General features: G+C 37.5%; 1 protein-coding gene across 1 annotated transcript in view; it reads right to left on the minus strand.

Annotated features, from left to right (window-relative positions):
* Eda2r (ectodysplasin A2 receptor) overlaps positions 1 to 20,368 on the minus strand; it is a 32,854-nt gene extending 12,486 nt beyond the window's left edge. The window contains exons 1-2 of the mRNA XM_004661007.2: positions 20,283 to 20,368; positions 4,234 to 4,330 (exon numbers count right to left, since the gene is read on the minus strand). Of these exons, the coding sequence (XP_004661064.2) occupies positions 4,234 to 4,320 (87 nt within the window). The 5' untranslated portion in view covers positions 4,321 to 4,330; positions 20,283 to 20,368. The remainder of the gene's footprint in view (positions 1 to 4,233; positions 4,331 to 20,282) is intronic.
* Between the last annotated feature and the right edge of the window lie 970 nt (positions 20,369 to 21,338).

Genomic DNA, 21,338 nt, shown 5'->3' on the forward strand with positions numbered 1-21,338 from the left:
CATTTTTGGTTCAGGCTTTTGGAACTTGGGATATGCACTATTTAAAATACATGTGTGTTTATAATGGAAGTTGGTGGAAAAAATTCAAGCATTATCTGCTAGTATATTTTAAGAATCTTAAAATTATATTTAGTTTTAACATTTATATTTCTAGAAAAATTATTGTAGAAATTTGTTCATTTTCTGCAATTATTTCTTTATGGTGATACTTATAATTCATGAGTGAAATTTAAGACTAAATGAAAGTAACTGAGTACAAAAGTTGACTCAGATGCCGTCAGCAGCTTATTCAAATATTATTGGCCTTCTTACTTACCAACAGAACACTGATTTCGTTCTAGGTAGCCTGATGACCAGCCTAAAGAATGAATTAATTTGTTTAGTCAGTCATGGAAATACTGTTTTTCTTTGCCAGATACTCATGTTCCAGCTTCTCTTGTAGGTAGAGTGAAGTAAATTACTCAGTATGGACTATAAGATATAAGAAGTCTTTGGGGAAAATACTTCTCTACTCAAAGGCAAGCTCTTTTGACCCTGTTTAGGAAAACCTTTATGGTATGAAGATATGATGTTTTGGGTTGTGGAAATCATGAAACCATGAGCACTGGGGACAAAATAGCAAGATAGATGAAAAGAACCTTTGCCATTGGAAATACTGTTGATCTGCCCAACAAACCACAAGGTTTCTGGTCTCCAAACATTAATATATACATAATACATGCCTAAGTATGCATGTCCTATAATTCACCATTAATTTTTATGTTACTGTTTTTCATACTAAATATGTACAATTTATTAATAAATATTTTATTTTTCTCATTAAATTTAGTTTAAACTAGTACATAAAACATGTATTATACATATTAATGTGATAAAATGTTTTCATACACTGAATAATATTGAATATATATGACATTAATGTTTTTATGATTCTACATATGAGCAAGTATTAGAACAGATGTGTTCTCTTTAAGAGCTTCCTTGCTGCTCAGGCTAAGGTAACCCTGAATTTTAACTATTACTATCTTATCTGTGTACCTTCTTGGCTCACCCCAATCCTCACTCCTGCTGCAGAATAACAACCCCCTGATGCCAAGGAGATCCAAGGTCACCTGGGTTTTGACACTGGGTCCTATCTAGTGCCTTTGTGCTCCTAGCTGAGTCACACAGTAAAACTCTCCTACTCTCTTGAGGAGATATAAAGGCAAGGAGCTTCATTTGTCTTTTGGAAACTGAAGCCTTTCTCCAGCTTTAGTAACAACAACATGTTCTTACACGGCATACTAATAACCCTCTAATAAACCTTAGCCCCCCAAAAGAAATCTGTCTCATCATCCCTCTCTACCTAGCAGGCCTTTTTCAGTCAATGTTCTTTTATTACTCTTATAGTAAGACCACATAAAGCTTGTAGTTCTGAGCCTAACTCATGTTGCTTAACATAATGTTTCTAGTTCCATCCATTTTGTTGCAATTGACAGGATTCAACTCTTATTTCTGGCTCAATAGTATTTGCTGGTGCTTGTGTAACAATTTCTTTATCCATTCCCCAGCTGATGGAGACATAGGTTGTTTCTATTTCTTGGCTGTTTGGGATAGTGCTACAGTAAACATGGAAGTTCATACAGATTTTATTTCCTTGTGAAATAAACCCAGGAATGGGACTTCTGGTAGTCATATTTTCATTTTTTTATGAACTCCCATACTGTTTTCAACATAGATTTACTATTTTGTATTCCTACAAGCATTGTGATTGTGTTCTCTTTTCTATATTTTTGCTAGTAGTTGTTATCTTTAGTCTTCTTTATACTACCACTTTTACAGGGGTGAAGTATGTTCTATTATTGTTTTGACTAGCATTTCCTTCATGATTATTTTTTCACATGATTGTTGGCTTATTTGCATGTGTTCTTTCGAGAAATCTGTTACTTTCAACTTGATGTATCTTATCTGATTCACAGGCAAAATAATTTTATCACAGCAATGAGACTCAGGTGTATCTGACTTCAAAGCTTTTGCATTTATTTTTGCTCTACCATTATGACTGAGCAATTTGTACCTCTTCTTTGAGCCTTGGTTGACTCATCTATAAATAAAGTACATGAGAGCTCTGTACAAAGTATAGACTAGAAAAGTACAAGCTCTTTGCATATAAAGTTTTTGCAGGAACAGTTTAGATAAGCTGAAGTTACTGACATGCAGAGTTAAATGTATATTTCATCATAGACTTCTTTATAGCAGTTCTATGGTAACAGATTTTTTATTTTTATTGAACCAGACTTATTTTTTTCCTTTGAAGAAGTTTACTTATATATTTGTGATGGCTTTAGAGGTAACGATCATATACATGTTAGGAATATTTATCAGGCTTTTTATCATGAAAATTGATGTGATATTTAAAACATTTTTTTTTTTTTGTCTAGCCATGCAGCTTATTCCACTGGGGTCATCCTAATAGACAACACAAGCTAATCTTTTTTGGCCTTTCTTTAGTCTTGGCATTCTTGATTAATCCTAGGGGTGTTGGTGGTATAGCGGTAAGCATAGCTGCCTTCTTTGGTCAGTCCTGTGGAGATTCTACTGTAGGTTGCAATGTTATATGTAAAGAGTTAAAATAGAATCTTATACTCTTTGATATCCTTGGACCTTATTCCCTTTATTTTTATGTATATAGAGAGAAAGAAGTTGGGCTGATAACCTCTTTTTTTATTTCAGCCAAAGGACCACATCACTCAAAAAAACAAACAAACAAAAAAAAAAAAACACAACTCTCCAAAGTAGTTAGCAGCCTTAGGAAAAACAATGAAAATTTCTCATTAAAGATTTCACACAGAATTTTAGTTGATTCTCCTTCTTCCTCATCTCTCTCATTCTCCTATAATCCTTCTCAAATAAAACAAATGTGTTTGAAGATGTCATAATGACACCTAAAATTCTATACGCTAATTTAAAATTAAAATGAACATATAAAGTAAAAAAGACCTCAAGTTTTCATGTGGTATAACCCATACCTCCCTTTCCCTCTCATTTTGTCCTTTTTTTGCTCATTATATACCAGTTGCATGAATCTTCCTTCCCTTTGTTGAATATAACTAATACATTATTGTCTTGAGGCTACACTATTTGCATATGCTTTCCAGAAGACATCACTCTTTGAAGTAGCTACCCAGAACTCTGTTACATCACTATATATGTATATTTTACTTTGCTATATTTTATTCTTGTCATATATTTGGATCTATAATCCTCAATTATTAAATATATATCTATTTTTTATTTCTTTCACTAATTAGAAGGTAAGGTTAATAGGAGGAAAGGCGTTGTCTATTTTTCCATATCCTAAGGTGCCTATAGCCATGCTGGCCTGTTTGCAGTATTCAACACGTTGATGACGAATCTATAAATGACTTCACAAAACAAACTGAGGGCTGGAGAGATGGCCTAGCAGTCAAGGTACTTGTTGGGAAAGCTAAAGGACCCAGGTGTGATTCCCCAGGACCCACATAAAGCCAGATGCACAAGGTGGCACATGTGTCTGGAGTTCGTTTGCAGTGGTGGGAGGCCCTGATGCACCCATTATCTCTTATCTCTCTCCTCTCTACCTGCCTCTTTCTCTCTTAAGTAAATAAATTAAATCAATCTTTAAAAAATAAATTGAATGCAAATCAAAGAAACAAAACCCTGATGATTATCTTCTTTCTACCTTGAGGAAAAAAATAATACTATTTCCAGCTGAGAGAACAATAGACCTGAAGAGGGAAATATTCAGTTTTGCATTGCTGGTCATTTTGTTCTAATGCTTATCTATAATTTTAGACTAGGGATTCTAGACTTCCTCAGGCTCCCAGACCTGAATGTTTTCTTGAATAGTCAAGTCAGTAGCCCAAACTCTCTTGGAGAGAAGCTGCTTCAACCTTCTCACTTCTTTTGTCTCCCTATTTCTATGACCAGATTTTTGGTTGCTGAACCCCAAGAGAGCAGACCTTGATTGGGTTGACAGATTTCTCTAATGCCAGATAGTCCTCCTTGGCCTCTGTATTGTATATCACTTCTTTCCTGAAGAAAATACATGGGGTGTCTCATGAAATCCTTCTCTGTACCTGATTTTGCTAGGCTGACTTCTTATTTGAATAATGACTATTTGTATGTATCATTGTGTAACATTTTACCTGCTGAACTGGAACAGTCAGTTTCCTGAGATATGGAAAATTAAGTATACTGACTGAGAGAACTTACCTTAGAGAGCTCCTGTCCAGGACCACACTGTTGGCAGGTGACACAATGCCCCCATTGGTCCCAGTACTCATTTTCTTGACAATCCATGATGAAAAGACTGTTGGTAGAGAACAAAGTAACTACTGAGCTGAAAGGGACTACAAAATAGTGGCTAACATGATATTTGGCTTCTGGGTCTGGTTAACTCATCTGTGGCTCTTCATGAAAAGGTCCAAGGAAACCAAGGCCAAATAGCTACTGACCATGTCTCAAGAATACTTGTAGGGATGGAAAAATGGCTTAGAGGTTAAGGCACTTGCCTGCAAAGCCAAAGGACCCAGGTTCAATTCCCTAGGACCCACGTAACCCAGATGCATAAGGTGGTGCATGCGTCTGGAGTTTGTCTGCAGTGGCTTTGAGGCACTGGAATGCCCATTCTGTCTCTCTCTGTTCCTCAAATAAATAATAAAAACAAATTTTTTTTTATAAAAAAGAATACTTCTCAGTGCTTTCTAGATAATTAGCATTCAATTCCTAAAGGTTGGGCTGGAGACATGACTTAGTACTTAAGGTGCTTGGTTGTGAAGCTAATGACCCAGGTTCAAATCATCTAAGCCAGATACACAACGTGGTACATGTGTCTGGAGTTCGTTTGTAGTGACTAAAGGCCCCAGGGGACACATTCTCATTCTTTTTCTCTGCCTCTCTCTCTCTCAAATAAATAAATTACATATTTTTAAAAGTATATAACGGGCTGTTATTGGCTCCACTTTATAGTTGAGAATAATCAGGCACAGAGACCAAATAATGTGTCCAAATTTTCGCTAAGTAGTTATATCAGGAGCTGAGCTGCTAAAGAAAATAAGATAAATAATTGGATTATTTCTAAGGAGTACATAATAGCTATAATCCCCAATTCTAAACTCCTAAGAGTTTATAAATCACTTTCACAGTATTATTATTTGATTGGCACAATATTTTTGTGAGTTAGGTAGTACAGACATAATGATCTTTATTTTGTGGATGAAAAAAAAAAACAAAAAAACTGAAACATAGTTCTTTGCTAACACTGTTCATTGTGCCCACATCTTTCCCTTTCAACCTATCAACTTGGATAAATCTTTTCTGTCCTTACTCAATCTGAGATAAATAAATGGTATATTTCTTATTGACATCAGATAGCTCTTTGGAGGGTAAAATGAGTTAAGGTTAAACAAATTATCCTGAAGGTTTTAAAGAGCTATACAAGTAAGACAAAATTAACTATGGAGAGTTGTAGTCTTCACTAAAGAGGAATTTTCTTGAGAACAATTGAATCATGAGGCTTGTTCCTTTCAAAGAAAAGCATAATGAGATTTTTTTTCCCACTCCTAACCTCATATAATGCTAAATTTCAGGTGGTTTCTCAAAATACTTAAATCTCTAAATGTATACATCTAATCATAAATGAGGAAAAGTGTGGGCACCTACACATCCTCTCACCAAAAGACATCCTGGCTGGAATTTAAAAAAAAAACAATCAACTCTGTTATTCTTTCCTACTCCTTCACACAGAGGAAAGTGGCCTATGATGCCCATTTTTGGCACAAGATAAATATACCTTCTTCTGGGTTGTTTTGATTACTAATAGTGTCAATTTCATTAGGCATGCCCCACTTTCTTTGCTACTCACCTTTCTCTTTGAAGACCATAAACCATGAGTTGTAACCCTCATGACAAGGGAATTCATCAACATAGTAACAAGGCCAGCATAGCTGGTCTAAAAAACTTGCATCCTTTTCTTGCCCAGAAAACAGGAAAAAAGGACATTAAGAGTAGCAAAAAATTCAGACCTCCTTTTGAGATAAACTCTTGATACAGGTATCAGAATTGTTCCTAGTAGCTGCTGATCTTTGTGTGTATGAGACACTATACTATATTTGGTTTGGTTTCCAGAGACTCATCCACTTAATAAACATCAAATGACATGAATCTTATTTAACACATCCCTTTAATCCTGGTTTTAGATTTCTCATTAGAGTTGGTGCATTGCCAAATACCCTTCAGGACATAGGAAATAAACACAGAAGGCTTCTTTGACCCTCCTTTTGTCAAATTGGTCATAAAAATTGTATAAATTAAATTGTCATTTAAAAGGATAAAATTGCTTTTGTAAAAGAGAAGAGTTGTGTGGACTCAACTATTCTGAAGAAGCTCAGGCACATGGGTAAAACTGCCTAGTAAGTGTTAAATGTCATTACCCATGGACAATAGGAGATTTTATAGGAGGTTATTTCCTGTGGTCAGCAGGGCCATACAGTAAATGTAAGCTCTTTTTCAAGAAACTAAAAAAGAATAATCAGCTTTTGAGACTATCAGCTACTCTAAAGTATCCTATGATTGCTGCTATACCTTCTAAGGTGTCACAGAGAATGTGACTGAATCCCCAAATTCTTGGCTAAGTCAGCAATATAGGCAGATCTATAAAATTCCCAACAGCATAGTCAAGCATTTTATCTGGTACTCAGTGCACAAACCAACAGTAATTGCTGTTTGTTAGCTTGTTAACATGCCTCTTTTCCTTGACTATGATTAACTATGTATATCTCTAGCAACCTAGATTATTTTAGATTACTTCTCTTTCCCAAAAAGACTTTCTAAGCAACACACTGTAAGCTCATGTCATGGAAAAAGCAAAGATATTAATTATGAACATACAGACTTGGACTTGAATACCAACTGTACAATTTACTAGTCCTAAAAAATGGTTTAATTTTTCACAGCATCATCCTCTTTATCCTTAATGCCTATCTTGCACAGTAACTATAGAATTAAATACAATAATACATGTAAAAGGACCTAGTATAGGACATTGTACATATGAGCCACTTGGTAATTAGTATATCCTCTCTTTCCACTTTGCCCTGGTTTAGCACAGCCCTTACAGAAGAGTGGGGATTACACTAAGAGGGAGCCCACACTTGTCACTCTTATGGTTTATGCAGAAGGAAAGGGGAGGACACTTGAGCTTCTTTATTGACCTACCCAATCTGGAACATGTAAGACATTCTTAAGACATAGATCTCACCAGAGCAATCCAGGTGTGGTGCCTTTAATCTCAGCACTTGGGAGACAGAGTAGGAAGATCACTGTGAATTTGAGGCTAATCTGAGCCTAGAATGAATTCCAGGTCAGCTTGGACTAGTGTGAGACCCTACCTTGAAAAAAAAATACTAGATGATTTCACCAGAGGAACTACTCCCTCCTTACCAACTGCTACCACTAGTAACCTGAGGCTTAAGGATGGATTTCACCACAGTGCCTTTAGTACCTAAGTCACCTTGACTAAAATAAGCATTGTTTTTGGTGTTTGCAGTATATGATAAACTCCATAGGTAAAGGCTTGGAAACCTTTCTGAGATAACAATCTATAAAATGTTAGTGCAAAATAATACAAATCAGATGTACAAATTCAGTGGGGATACCATTAGAGACTTTACTGATAGTAGATCATTTTCCAAAGAATAATTCCTCCCACTGTTACAACCTAAGGCTGTAGTTTCTCTCTGACATGGGGAAGTTGAAGTTTAAAAGGTCACAAGGGGCTGAAGAGATCTGACTTAGCGGTTAAGGTGATTGCTTGCAATGCCAAAGGACCTCGGTTTGATTCCCCAGGACCTACGTAAGCCAGACGCACAAGGTGCATGCATCTGCTACTGTAGCTGGAGGCCCTGGCACCCCCATTCTCTCTCATTCTCTCTCTCTGTCTCTCCCTCTCTCTCTCTCTGCCTTTTTCTCTCTCACTCTCAAAAATAAATTAATTGATCCGTGCGTGGTGGTGCACGCCTTTAATCCCAGCACTCGGGAGGCAGAGGTAGGAGGATCTCTGAGGGTTCGAGGCCATCCTGAGACTACATAGTGAATTCCGGGTCAGCCTGAGCCAGAGTTAGACCCTGCCTCAAAAAAACAAAAAAAAAAAAAAAATAATAATAATAAATTAATTAATTAACTTAAAAAAATCTCAAAAAAAAATCTTAAAGGTCACAAGACCCCTCCCCAAGGCTATAGATATAGTAACTCTCTAACCACTGTTGTGTAACAGTTTTCTCTGAATTTAACAGTTGCCTCCTCTCTGAATTGAAATGTTTCCTCCCAGAGTAAGATTCAGGAAACCAGAGCAGTAAATAACTCTGGGGAAGCTAAATGTACACAAGACCCCTTCCCCAAGGTTATTTAAACAGTAAACAACTGCTGGGAGGAGGCTCTTAAACATCTGAGCTGAGCTGAGACTACCCTAGCAAAGCTGGCTGCAGATTGAACAGTGTGCTCTAGAGATGCAGCTTCCACACTTGTTGCCTATGTTGGGGTGGGCTTTTCACTGATGTAGCTACCTTTGATTCATCCATGCTATTAAGTAACCCTTATTCCATGTATTATAAACACAAATAAACTCATTGGTTCATCAAATATAGATTTTGGTGTAATTGTGCTCTGGTCCATAGTCTGTGCCCTATCTAAGGTGAATATATTCTTGTTTCCCCAAGCAAAACTTTCATTCAATAGTCAGTTATTCATTCAAAATGTTATTCAGGGGCTGGAGAGATGGCTTAGCTGTTAAGCACTTGCCTGTGAAGCCTAAGGATCCTGGTTCAAGGCCTGATTCTCTAGTGCCCACGTAAGTCAGATGCACAAGGTGGTGCATGCACCTGGAGTTCATTTGCAGTGACTGGAGGCCCTGATGTGCCCATTCTCTCTCTCTCTCAATCTTTCTGCCTCTTTATCTCTCTGTCTGTTACTCTCAAATTAATAAAAATAAAATATGATTCAGCCAGAAAAAGGAATATAGTGCATAATACATATCATAATGTGGAGAAATCTTTAAATGCATTGTTTTGAGAGAGAAGCCAGAGTAGAGTCAGGTGCAGGAGCTAACATCTATAATTCCACCACTCAGAGTATTGCGGTGAGTCTGATGCCAAGCTGTAAATCTGGACTATATAGGGAGTTCTAAGTCAGTCTGGGCTAGAGTGAGACTGACCCTGTCTCACTAACACAAAGAAAGAAAAAGGGTTGGAGAGATGGTGCAGTGGTTAAGGCACTTGTCTGTAAAGCACAATGAGCTAGGTTTGATTCATAAAGCCAGATGCACAAAGTAGTGCATACATCTGGAGTTCATTTGTAGTGTCTGGTGGCCCGCCCTTCCTTTCTCTTTCTCTCTCTCTCTTTTTCTTTCTTTCTCTGCAAATAAATAAAAAATATTTTTAAAAGGAAAAAAATTCAGGCACATCAATAATATCTGAATTTAAGATTAATTAGATAAAACAAAGAAACATAGTAGTAGATGTAATATGGAAGAAACTGTAGATTTCCCTACAGAAATAACATGAATTGAGTTTGGAGTGTTTCTCATTTGCAATATCTCTAGCTTTAAACGATCCTTGAATAGGTAAAGTCCAGGAGAGATGTTATAACCGGAAGGGTAAGATTAGAGATTTGTTCATTTGAAATTGTCGATTTGAATGAGCTTGTCCTCTGAGAGTATATAGAATAACAGGTATAAACACTGGTTTCAGAAAAATGCAGACATTCTTAGTATTTTATATATAGCATTAATACTTTTGCAATCATATGGGCATAATGAACTCTGCTTTGAAATTTTTGTTAAATTGCATTTCTCTGATTTTATGATTAGGGAAACTGAGGCCAACAGAGACTAAATTAGTTGGTTGAAATTAGATTGGTGGATTTAGGACATAGGAAAAAATCTTTCTCTTGAACAACATAGGACAACATGGACAATATAATAAATTCTATTTGATATTCTACTAATTTAATGACATTCAGTTGCCTTTCCATATAGGTAAAATATCTATTGTTTAATAAGTGAAAGTTTTGTTGCAGGAATACACTATTATTTACATAACCCATTAAATACAGATAAATATTTGCTCTAACTTTCTGCTCTTATAATTAAAGCTGGAATTGCCAATCTTGTTAACTACATAAAAGCCAGACACAAAAGGTCAATAATGTGATTTCACTTAAAAGAAATGCTCTGAAGAGGCAATACTAAGGCATTTGTGCCATAGGATGGGAGGAAAGAGTGACTATATTGTAGGCAAAGGAAATGACTTGGAATTAAATAGTGGAAACAGCTGTAAAACTGTGAATAAATTAAAAAACAGTAAGTTGTCCAGTTTAAAAGACTAGATTTATGATATGCTAATTATCTCAATTTCTTTGAAAAGGATTCTTCATCTTTGTAAATAGGCTCTATTGTACCAGCAGGTATTGACCACATTGGTTCCCAAATTAAAACAAAAATTAAAGCTGTTATGGTTATTTTTATTGTGTGTACATCTCACTATATGTTTCATGCATTTTTTTACTAAAATTAATTTGGTAAATGATACAAATACACATATTTGTATATGTATTATTATTACTATTACATTATTATACTAGTGATTTTATTAAGCATTGTGTGTGTGTGTGTGTGTGTGTGTGTGTGTATACAATATTTAACCAAGAGGACTGAAGAGTGGCTAAATGACTAGTGTTTCTTTATTTGGTCTGTCTCTGTCATGTGGATGCTCTCTGGGCCCATTCACCTTGTCCTGATTCCCCAGAAAATACCTAGAGGAGTTAAGAATACACACAGGGAGAAGAAGCAAAGAGACAGACATTAATAATAATCCCCACATTAGCTCACTGTGCCATGAATAATTGATGTTGGCTGAGTTTCTGCTGGATGTAAGGTACTCGAGCTGCTGGGTGTGCAGCTGCCTCTGGGCCACAGCTTGTGTCTGCTGCTCTTCTCAACTTGCACACATTCCTGTAACATGAAGCATGCTCTCTCTATCTAGGATGGGTAGGCAGAACAGAATGACAAGTCTAAATTGAGAACTCAGGATTTTAGGATATTTGCTTTGCCTGGACAGTGCAGGAGGCCTGGGATTAAAAAGGGTGATGAAGACAGCAGCTGATGCAGCCCCGCTCATTCCTCTCCTATGAGCCCACTCATCCACCCACATACAGAGGATTGGCAAAAATCAAATCAGTTGCTCATCCTGGCTTGTGAATAATCATTTCCTTTAAAATCAAGCTTCTAATCTGTATAGTGCCCTCACCATCTTCAGATCTTTGGCCTATAATCCACATGTTACTATAAACCATTTGGTGCTGACTCTCAGCTTTCCCTTTTCTGGTTTGGCCTTGGGCTACACCTACCACACCTTTCTCTTGTCAGTGTCCTACTCCTATAGTATCAAATATCTTATCTTCCTTCTGCCTCAGTATTTGTGAATTTTAAATTTCTTGCTTATTTCAGTCTTGTGAATGGTTCCCAGCCCAGATTTGCTACAAGTAGCATACCCATACTCAGTGTTGGCTCAAGCTCCCCAAGTGTTCCATGAAGAGGCTGCTTAGATCAAATAATTTAGATCACTGATCTTCATTCTTGGTTCCAGCTTGGGAGCTCCAGAATGCATTAATACGTGGGCAACACCCTTGTGTTTCTGATATAATTATTCAAGGATATGATTTGAGCTTCTTTACCAACTGACACCTATGTTGAGCCACTGTCAAAAATATCTCAGTTGTAAGGGTTCTTTTTGCTTTGACTTTTTCTTCTACATGAATATAAAGTGAAATCAACATAAGGCCTTCTTGGTCTTCCATATTCAGAGGGAATCTAGTGAAAGATAAATGCCTAGCACCTATTCCTTTCTTTTTCCTACTAAGGATGGGCTATACAGGGAAAAAGCTATGGTGGTCCCTTTAAAGAATGTTAGATCGTGTCATATTCAATCTAAAAATACTTCAATGACTCCCTCTTTAACTCATAAGAAAACTAAAGGCCTCTTGATGTCTGATGAATCCTTAGATAATCTGCCTGCCTCAGTTTACTCCATTATCTCTTTGGCCCCATGCTCTATTCTTCTTCCACTTATTTTCTTCACTCCAGATGTGCTGGTTCCCTTGCTATTCTTAAGATCAAGCAGGTATATTTTCATTCAAAGGATTTCACACTCACTAAAACCAGGAATGTTCTCTCAAAGATATCCATTTGACTAGTTTCTTCATTTCCACTCTTTGTTATTATACTGTTATTTAAATGTAAAATATCACCCATAAGCTAATGTGTTCAAATTCTTGGTAAGCACTTAGTAGAGCTGTTTGGGAAGGTTGTGGAACCTCCAAAAGGTAGAGCTTTTTTGGAGGAAGCATGTCAGCATGTCACTGTTGGAGGGTCTTGACATAATAGCCTCACAACACTTTCTGTTCACTCTCTGCTTCCAGATTTCAATGCGATCAGTTCTTCTTCATGCTCATACAGCAGTGCTTTTCCTGGTATGAAACTTCACCTCAAAATTAAGCCAAAACTAACCCATAACAAGGATGGTAGCAATAGGAACAAAAAGGAAGAGATGTAAAAAATAGAGATTTTATGAAGTGAGGGCCAAGAGCAATATATAAAGCATAGAAGATTGAGAGAATTGCAGGATCATTAACAGCATGAAAGGAGAATCAATTGGTAAAGGAAAAAGAATAATACAGTATTTTTTCAATCATTTTAAGTATGAAGAGTGGTCATAATGGACAGAAGAACATTTCAGTGGCTATTACCAGAAGATAATTGGAAAGTATAGAACACAAATTGGAACTGGAAATGAATCAAATGCATAAAGACTAGAATACTAGCTGTCATTCATAGTTACATATCAGAATCAGCTAGGAGAGTTTAAAAAAAAAAAACCTATACTGAGAAATAATTAAACTTGGACGTTAAGAGCCATTAAACTAGGTAAACCATGGCATAGGCTTAGATGGGTAATGTGCTAAAAGTGCAACATTAAGAGACACCCATACTGGAGGCCAGAAGAGTAATAACAGCCAGAAGCAACCAAGAAGGAGAAGCCAGAGGAGAAATACAAGAATCTGGCAGGTAGTACACAGTAAAGTTTTTAAGAAGTAAGGAATGAACAATAATGTCCAATCTTAGTACACGAAGGCAGAGGAGGGTTAGGATGGAGGATGTATCATTTTGACTTTATTTTGTACTGACCAAAGGAAACTGTCTTTCTATGTTTAAGGGTACATATGTGCATGGAATAGAAATAACTCAGAGGCCATGGGTGCATACTACTGTTTATAACAGGATTCTCTTTCCATTTCCAGAAATGGTTGAGGAATTTCAACTACTAGTGATAGCAACATCAGGAAAACAAATAGAGTTGTGCAAATTAAAGACTCAATGATTTACCTTATCCTTTATTCAGTTCATGAAGCAATAAGAAATGCCCAAAATGAGTAGAAAAGAAGAAAAAAGTTATTTCTAAAAGTAGTTGTAATTGTACAGATACTATTAATATTCTGTTGAAGTGGACCAGTTCTACTATGATAAAGGCAAACACTAACCACATGCATCATTTTCTTTCTTTTAAAATGTCAGCATATATACACAGCTGCTACAAAAAAGTAAAAGGACAAGCCTTACAGAGATAAATACAACTCAGAAGATCGCAAAATGAATAGGAGAGAAATCTAAAATATACACAAATTTATAAATATTTGGCTAGAATTTGGTAACTACTAAAAATGAATTATTAATAGGAATTATGTTGCCAATAATGTAGAGATATAATTAATAAAAGAAAAACAAAATTGAAGCCAGTAAATTCTGGTTTGGTTTTAAGAGAAAATATCATTTGAATTATTGCTGAAATAATCATGCCAAATAGAAGCAAACACTTGGATTACAGTCATGGGAAAAATGAGATAATATATGGGAGAATGGTCTGAAAATTCCACTATGTGCCACATATGTGAAGAGTTGCTATGATTCTTGTTACTACCTTACCCAGAGCTGAGGATCAAATGGTGTTGTAGACAGACCAAAGGTCACATCAACATTCAGCCAATACTAAAAGCCCTTGCTTTGCTCAGCTGTCACCCCAGCAAATGTGAGTCATTTATTAATGTATAAAATAGCATGAAATTATGTTATCATCAAAACGGACATGAAGGACTGAAGAGATGGCTCAGCAATTAAGGCATTTGCCTGAGAAGCCAAAGGACCCACTTTCGGTTCCCCAGGACTCACATAAGCCAGATGCACAAGGTGAAGCATGCATCTAGAGTTCTTTGTAGTGGCAAGAAGCCCTGGCACCCCCACATTCTCTCTCTCTCTCTTTCAAATAAATAAAAATAATTTTAAAAAACATCAAAATAGAAGAGGGACTAATTGGAAAGAAGAAAGGAATCAGGAGAAGAGGGACAAGGAAAGAGTGACAAAAGAAGGAGAACTTGATCAAAATATATTGTGCACGTGTATGAAAATTGTCAAAAGAAAGTTAAAAAAAAAAAAAAAACACTAGTTCCCCTACCAGCAGTACTGAGGTGATGATTCATTGACTTCCCAAGGAGGCTTTTGGCTGAAGTGTCCTAGCAGGAAATGGAATTCATGGTATGATTTCTTTACATGGATGAGAACTGTATAAAATTCAGTCAAAGATTCGAATTTCTAATTTCTGCTAATGATTTTTAGTCTTGCCCTTGTTATTTCTATCCCATTCAATTTACCAAGAAAACTAGAATAGTTATATCTCCCAGATTACATTCATAAGAGCAGTCCTTTAGCCCACAATAAAAACTCATTAAAGTACTCCCATCCCTTCCTCATAGGCCAAGGAATGAAAGATCTTCTAAGAGCAAGGAAACAAACCAGTAGGCATTTTTTAAGCACAATACAGGACCACAACCTTACAGTAAGACTGGGGAAATCAGCCCATAATTTGAGGCTTCTTTGTGGAGAATGACACACTGTTGCTGAAATATTACTTGCCTCTTTTAAAAGCATGCCCCCAAACAAGGGGAGACTAGTTGGGAGAATATGATCAAAAAAAAAGTAATATATATGTATGTAAATGTCATAATGAAACACATTATTGTGTATACTAAATAAAAATTAATAAAATTTAAGAAAAAATTCCTGGGTAAAAATACCCAAGGAAAGAGAGAAAGTATAGAACTTAAAAGGGTTGTCAGAGTAAGGAAAAACTGAAAAAAATATTCCTAGGAACTCATATATAAATTCACATTGTGTAATAAATTTTAAGCTCTGATGATTTTAGTGAGAAGGGAGTTTAAAAGTCATGTTAGCCCTATCTTTTTGTTGACAAGCAGAAAAACACCATCTAGTTCTAATTGAACTCCTTTAGTAACAGGCACCTTGGTACTCACAACACATTTCACTATGGTTTATTATTTTTTTTCCTGCACTTTGGCAGTTGGTGGAAATTTCAAGCTATCAAATTAATTGGAACCATAAAGTCATGGAATTATAAGAGAATTCTCCAAGATAACCTAACCCTATCCTCTTATGGGCCAGATTAAGAAGATGAAGCTCAGAGAAATACAACAATGTTCCCAAAGTTACAAAGTTGGTAGGTTGCAAAGACAAGAAAAGAATCCAGGTCTCTATTCAGGGGTCAGTGACTTGTCTATTTTCCATATATAGAGGAGTGAGCCATCTTCAGGACTGATTACACAGTGACTATATTGCCAAGGCTCCAAGTTCATTTTTCTCTCTCTCCCACAACCTCAGATTGGCTCATTAATCACTCACCAGGAAAAATTCCAAAAATTAGACTGGGTCAGGGAAAGGTGGCTCATGGAAGGGAAATGCTACAGCCCACTCTTTGGCTTATCCACTTTGGTGACTAACAACTTTTTGGATAATGGAAATAATGACATCTTACTGTTTATTTCCACCGTAGACTACATGCCAGTTTTTTTTTTTTTTTTTTGGTCCCAGAATGGGATGATGTTTCTTTTCTTTTTTTCTTTTTTGGAGATGGCACTTAGGAAATTGAATAACTGTAATTATGCCAGGATTGATTTCTAGTCACTCAAATCACCTGTAAATGTATTCTATGTCAAACATTATCACAGACTTAGTCTACAAGACAACATTGAAAATATATACAGTTAACTTTAATCCAAGACAGAATATAGCCATCTTCATGTCCCATGCTCATCCAGTAATATAAACCAATGTTGAAACTGACCAGTTCTTTCCCATTAAGGCCCTGGGGAGAAAACATGGATGGAATCAGTCTTCAGATAGAAAGTAGAGAAAACAGCTTTTGCTTCAAAAGTAATCTTCAGCACTGAAAAAAAGACTGAAAAATATGCCTCACTCTTTGCAAAAGGCATTCAAGTAGAACAGGTCAAGAAGACATCTATCTAAAGGAGGGCTTTGTGGCCTGTTCTAGCCAGAGGAACAATTTGCTTTTTCCCTGGGTCTATGAACTTTTATCTGTAGTTTCTAATAATGAGAAGTTTCAATGAAGGAATAAATGGAATAAGGCAATTGGAAGATCTATCCTCATCTTTTCTTCGCCAGTGCCAGACTTAACCTACCCTGCTGGTATTTTCTATCTAAACAACTACAGAAAATGAAGGGGCAAAAAATGAACTTGAAATGAGAATACTGTTGCTTGCATTTTTGGCTCAGACACATATTAAATGATCTTTGGCAAGTTTCATTTTCTCTGAGCCATCCCTCGTTAGACTGAAGAATTATTGTGATTATAGAATTGAATGAAATACATTATAAAGAAATTTGCCACAAATTCCCATAGTTCTTCCTTTATAGTTATCCTCAACACTCTGAAGGCATTACCACCCAAACTTGTACAGTTCAAAACCTCAGGATCATTTGACTTGACACTATTCCATATGAGAAATGTAAATAACTGAGCTGTTTCACCTGGGAACAGCAAATGTAGGGAAATTTAGTCTCTGGTCTTCAGATCTCTGAAGAACTATCAGAAGAAAAAGAACAGATTATTGTAAGTGGCCCCAGGAAGAACTACCAGGGCATCTGAGTATAAATCAGAGAGAAACTCAATTCAGCTGAATAAAAGAAATTTTAACAATCACAGATTTCCCTGCAGACAGAAAATGTTTCTTTTAGACAGAAGTAAAAATGTTCCCACTGGAAGCATTCAGCAAGAAATTGGAAGATGTTTTAAGGTGGAGTCAGTTAGTGTAGAAGAAAATTATGATTCATAAAAGCCTGCTATGTGTCAAGCACTGTACTAGGTTGTTTATAGGGATTATGTTATCCTTCCAATAAGTGGGAACTATTCCCCTCTTTTTCACCATAAGGAGGATTAGGGAAGTTTAAATTTTCTCATTGGGAATACTAGTGATCTTACAGGTATGTGGGAGGAATAGTTCTTTGTTGTATTAAACTAGTTAGCATTAAATACAGAATGAGGTTATTGAGTACCCACAAAGCAGGAAAACAGACCTAAGATTTAAAAACAGCTGTATCTAAACTCAGAATGAATATGTCTTTTGGAACCCATCACCTAGAGAAGCAAGGTGCAAATGCATATTCTTTTAAGGTGTTAAGGTAACTTCAAGAGATATTGAATCTCTCACTCCTTTTTAAGTCCCATATAATTTATCAACTAAAAATTTTTGAAGATTCAAACTGTGTGATGCCTTGATAAATGCATGGCCTTTCTATTCTCATAGACACCACCTTGCTAGGGCCTTGTCATTTCTTTCCACCTGTTTGTTTACATATTGTGCTTTCCTGTCCAATTTAGCTGACTCATGTTTAACTATTTTTTTCCCTAAAGTCTAGATCTGATTTCTTCAGTTTAAAAACTCACAGTGGCTACACAACTCTCGGCCAAGTCAGACTGAAAGTCAAGCATCCGAACTCTTCTGTTTGTCACCAGTCTAATTTCCACTTTCCCCCAATTGCACTCTAATATCTAGCTCAACTAGTGTTCCTTCTGCATGTTCTGAGCTTCCTTGCTTTCAAGCAGTTGTTCCTGTTTTCTCTGATTAAACTGCCTTCTCCCCCATTTCCGCCTGTTTGAAATCCTATCTGTGCTGTGTCTATCTGAAATAATAATAGTTAACATTTATTGAGTGCTTATTTCAGGCCTGCCACTGTGCTAAGTGTGTGAAAGTATTTTATGTGGATTATCTCATATAACCTTCCCAACAACTGGATGAGGTTAGTGCTATTATTATCTCCACTTTTGCCTGAAGTTAAATGAAGCTCAGAGGGGAAGCAATTCTATTTGTCCAAGGTCATATAAGCTGATACAGGGTCAGATGGGATCTGAACCCAAATAGTCTTGCCCTGTAGCACTGATAGGTGTGACAATTTGAAAACCAGCTGGTTATAGTGGCATATCCCTGTAATCCCAGCATTTACGAGGTTCAAGAGTTCAAGGTCATCTTCAGTTACATAGGGAGTTTGAGGACAACCTGAACTGAAATATACCCTGCCCCCCGCCCCAGAAAAAAAACAAACAAACAGAAAAACCTTTGCTATTTTTCTCTAAATCAAGTTGATAATATCCTTCCTTGACAATTACAGAACACTCTAGTTGCACCTTTAAAATCTATCTTCTTTTAAATTAAATTTGTGTTGTGGGGGTGTGTTAGGTTCTCTTGCTGCTGTTAATAAGCACCCATCTGGCTTAAAATGGGTGGCTGGCGTGGAAGTGAACCAAGACCAGCAGGCTTTGCAAGCAAATACCTTTAACCACTAAGCCACCTCCCCAGCCCTTCGCCCATTTTTCCCCTCGTCAATTTTTAAAGAAGGAATGATTTATTCCTGATTACAGTTCAAGGAAACAATTTATCATGGAGAGAGAAGCATGGCAGCAGGAGTTTGGAGAAGCTGGCCACACTTAATCCGCATTCATGAAGTATAAAGTCATGAAATCTGGTGCTCAGCTTGCCCATAGTTAGGGTGGGTTGTACCACCTCAATCTAATCTAGAAACTCCCTCATGGCCATGTTCAGAGATATATTTCAAATGTTTCTCTAAATCCTATCAAGTTGACAACCTTTACTTGTTTCTAAAAATATATATTGGAGAGAATATGAATATGATTGGGCACGCCAGGTCTTCCTGCTTCTGCAAATTAACTCCAGATGCATGAGCAACTATGTACATCTGGCTTTAAGTGGGTGCTGAGGATTCAAACCTAGGCCACCAGACTTTGCAAGCAAGTGGCTTTAACCTATTAGCCATCTCTCTAGTACTTGTTCTTATAGTAAAGGCGAGTAAGTCTGTCAGGACCCAGTGGCCACATCCTGCACCTTGGTGCCCACTATATATATATAGTAGTTTGGCATGCTATGTTGAATATGTGGTATGCTAGAGTGATGGAGGGCAAGAGTTATATGGGGGAGATATTCAACAATTTACTACACCCACCTTGCATGAAATTGCTAATACTGTTAAAATCTGTCCATATCAGACCCTGCTGAAAGTTCTTCAGCTTGGTCTGGGCGGGTGTCGTCCCAATTCCTCACCCACTTCCCCCACCCCTTCCACGCTCTTGCAGCTGCCTGAGCTTTGGCCAGTGTTTGGAGTGAGGCAGGATCAAAATATCACTGTCCAGGGCTCAGCTTCCAGGAGTAAGGGATCAAATGAAACTCAGCTGGGCTGGTGAAAGGGTGGATTGAAAGCCGCCACAGGGCTCCAAAATGCTCTTTACACAAGCCCTGACTTGCCCGGACACCACGTGGGTGGGCCACCAGTTCAGCTTCCCGCAGGATGCTCCGCACATCAGATCCTTTCCCTCCTCCCCTCCGTTAACTCCCAGCCTCCTCCTCCCTATTCTCTGAACCCCAGATACACAAGGTTGTTGGACAAGTCCAGGCATGTTCCCAGAAGCCATTTGGGTCCAATACGGATTTACACAGGCGGAAACTAGCTAATTAAGGCGCTAAGGCTATCAGCCTAAGTTCCTGACATATCAGAGAGTACTTTCCAGAGACATATGGATGAACTGAATGATGGCCACGGGTCTCCATACCAGCCGTGCTGACTTTACAACACCCTAGCAGAAACATCTGATAAGTTCCACCTCTAGGTGACTCAGGTGCTGGGCTGGCTACCTTACCACGCCAAAAAGTGTTACCATACTTACTCTGTAAAGATCCCTAGATGGATCTGACAATGAGATTTTCTGGACAAACACACCTCAGCAAAGACCCGACACCCTGCCCAGCTGCCGCCCTCAGCCCCCAAACCAGCGTACCGCTTCCACAGGAGATGAAATCCGTTGCATTCAAGGGTCTGCGGGATTCATTTCACATCCACGTGTAGCAGCGACAGATCAAGTCCATGCTGTATTTGTTTCAGGCTACGTCTACTTCCCCCACCCCCGTGAAGCCCTCGGGGACGCTATTGGACTACTTGATGTGTTGAGGCGTGGCTATATGCAAGTAAACCCCGCCCCTGAGACAGACACTGTGAGTCAGAGGGATTGACAATGGCCAAATCCCTGGCATGGCAAGAATTACAAAAGCTCCGGGGACTGAAACTGGGAAGAGAGGGTGGAAGCCCATGGACTTTACTCTGACTCAGTGTGTAGGGAAGGAGGGAGGGAGCATCAAGTAATCAAAAAGTAAGAGACAGCTAAATACAGCTCAGCCTTTCAAAGTTCTGAACATAAGTTAGCAGGCTTGGAGTTTAATAGGGAAAATAAAGTATTGGAAAAGTAAGGAACATAAAAGACCAGTGTCCTCTCCCCATTCAAGCTTATTGTTGTCTCATGTTTTAGAGCTTCTTTTTCTCTCACAATAACCCAAGTTTACTCTTTTTGTCAGTTCTATAGTCTGTTTTTATAACTTTGTAGTCCTTTTATCCTCTGGATCTTTCTTTGACTTCTGCCTTACCATTCAGAACCAGGATTCTATAAAGGGTTCTTCACAGCCATTCTTTGTATATCATCACAGTTGCCTCTTCATTTCTTTGTGTTTGTGCTTTCGGTTTCGTGAGACAATGTCTTGATGTCTTGATATGTATCCCAAGCTGGCCTGGAGCTTATTATCTCTGGCCACAGCCTCACTAGAGCTAGATTTAAGGATGTGTACCACCATACCTATCCCCACCTCTTAATTTCTAAACTCACTCTCTTTGAGGACATTTAAAAATTCTTTCATGTAAAACTCACAGATATTTTGTCATTTTATTTTAATTCTTTACAGCATTCAAAATTGGTTCCTTTCCATCTTGATACTCTTCCCTTGATTTTCATGGGTTAATGAAGATGTACATATGTACAATGGAACTCAATGAAACTTGTGTCTCT

This window comes from Jaculus jaculus, chromosome X, assembly GCF_020740685.1.
Source record: "Jaculus jaculus isolate mJacJac1 chromosome X, mJacJac1.mat.Y.cur, whole genome shotgun sequence".
Classification (NCBI taxonomy): domain Eukaryota; kingdom Metazoa; phylum Chordata; class Mammalia; order Rodentia; family Dipodidae; genus Jaculus; species Jaculus jaculus.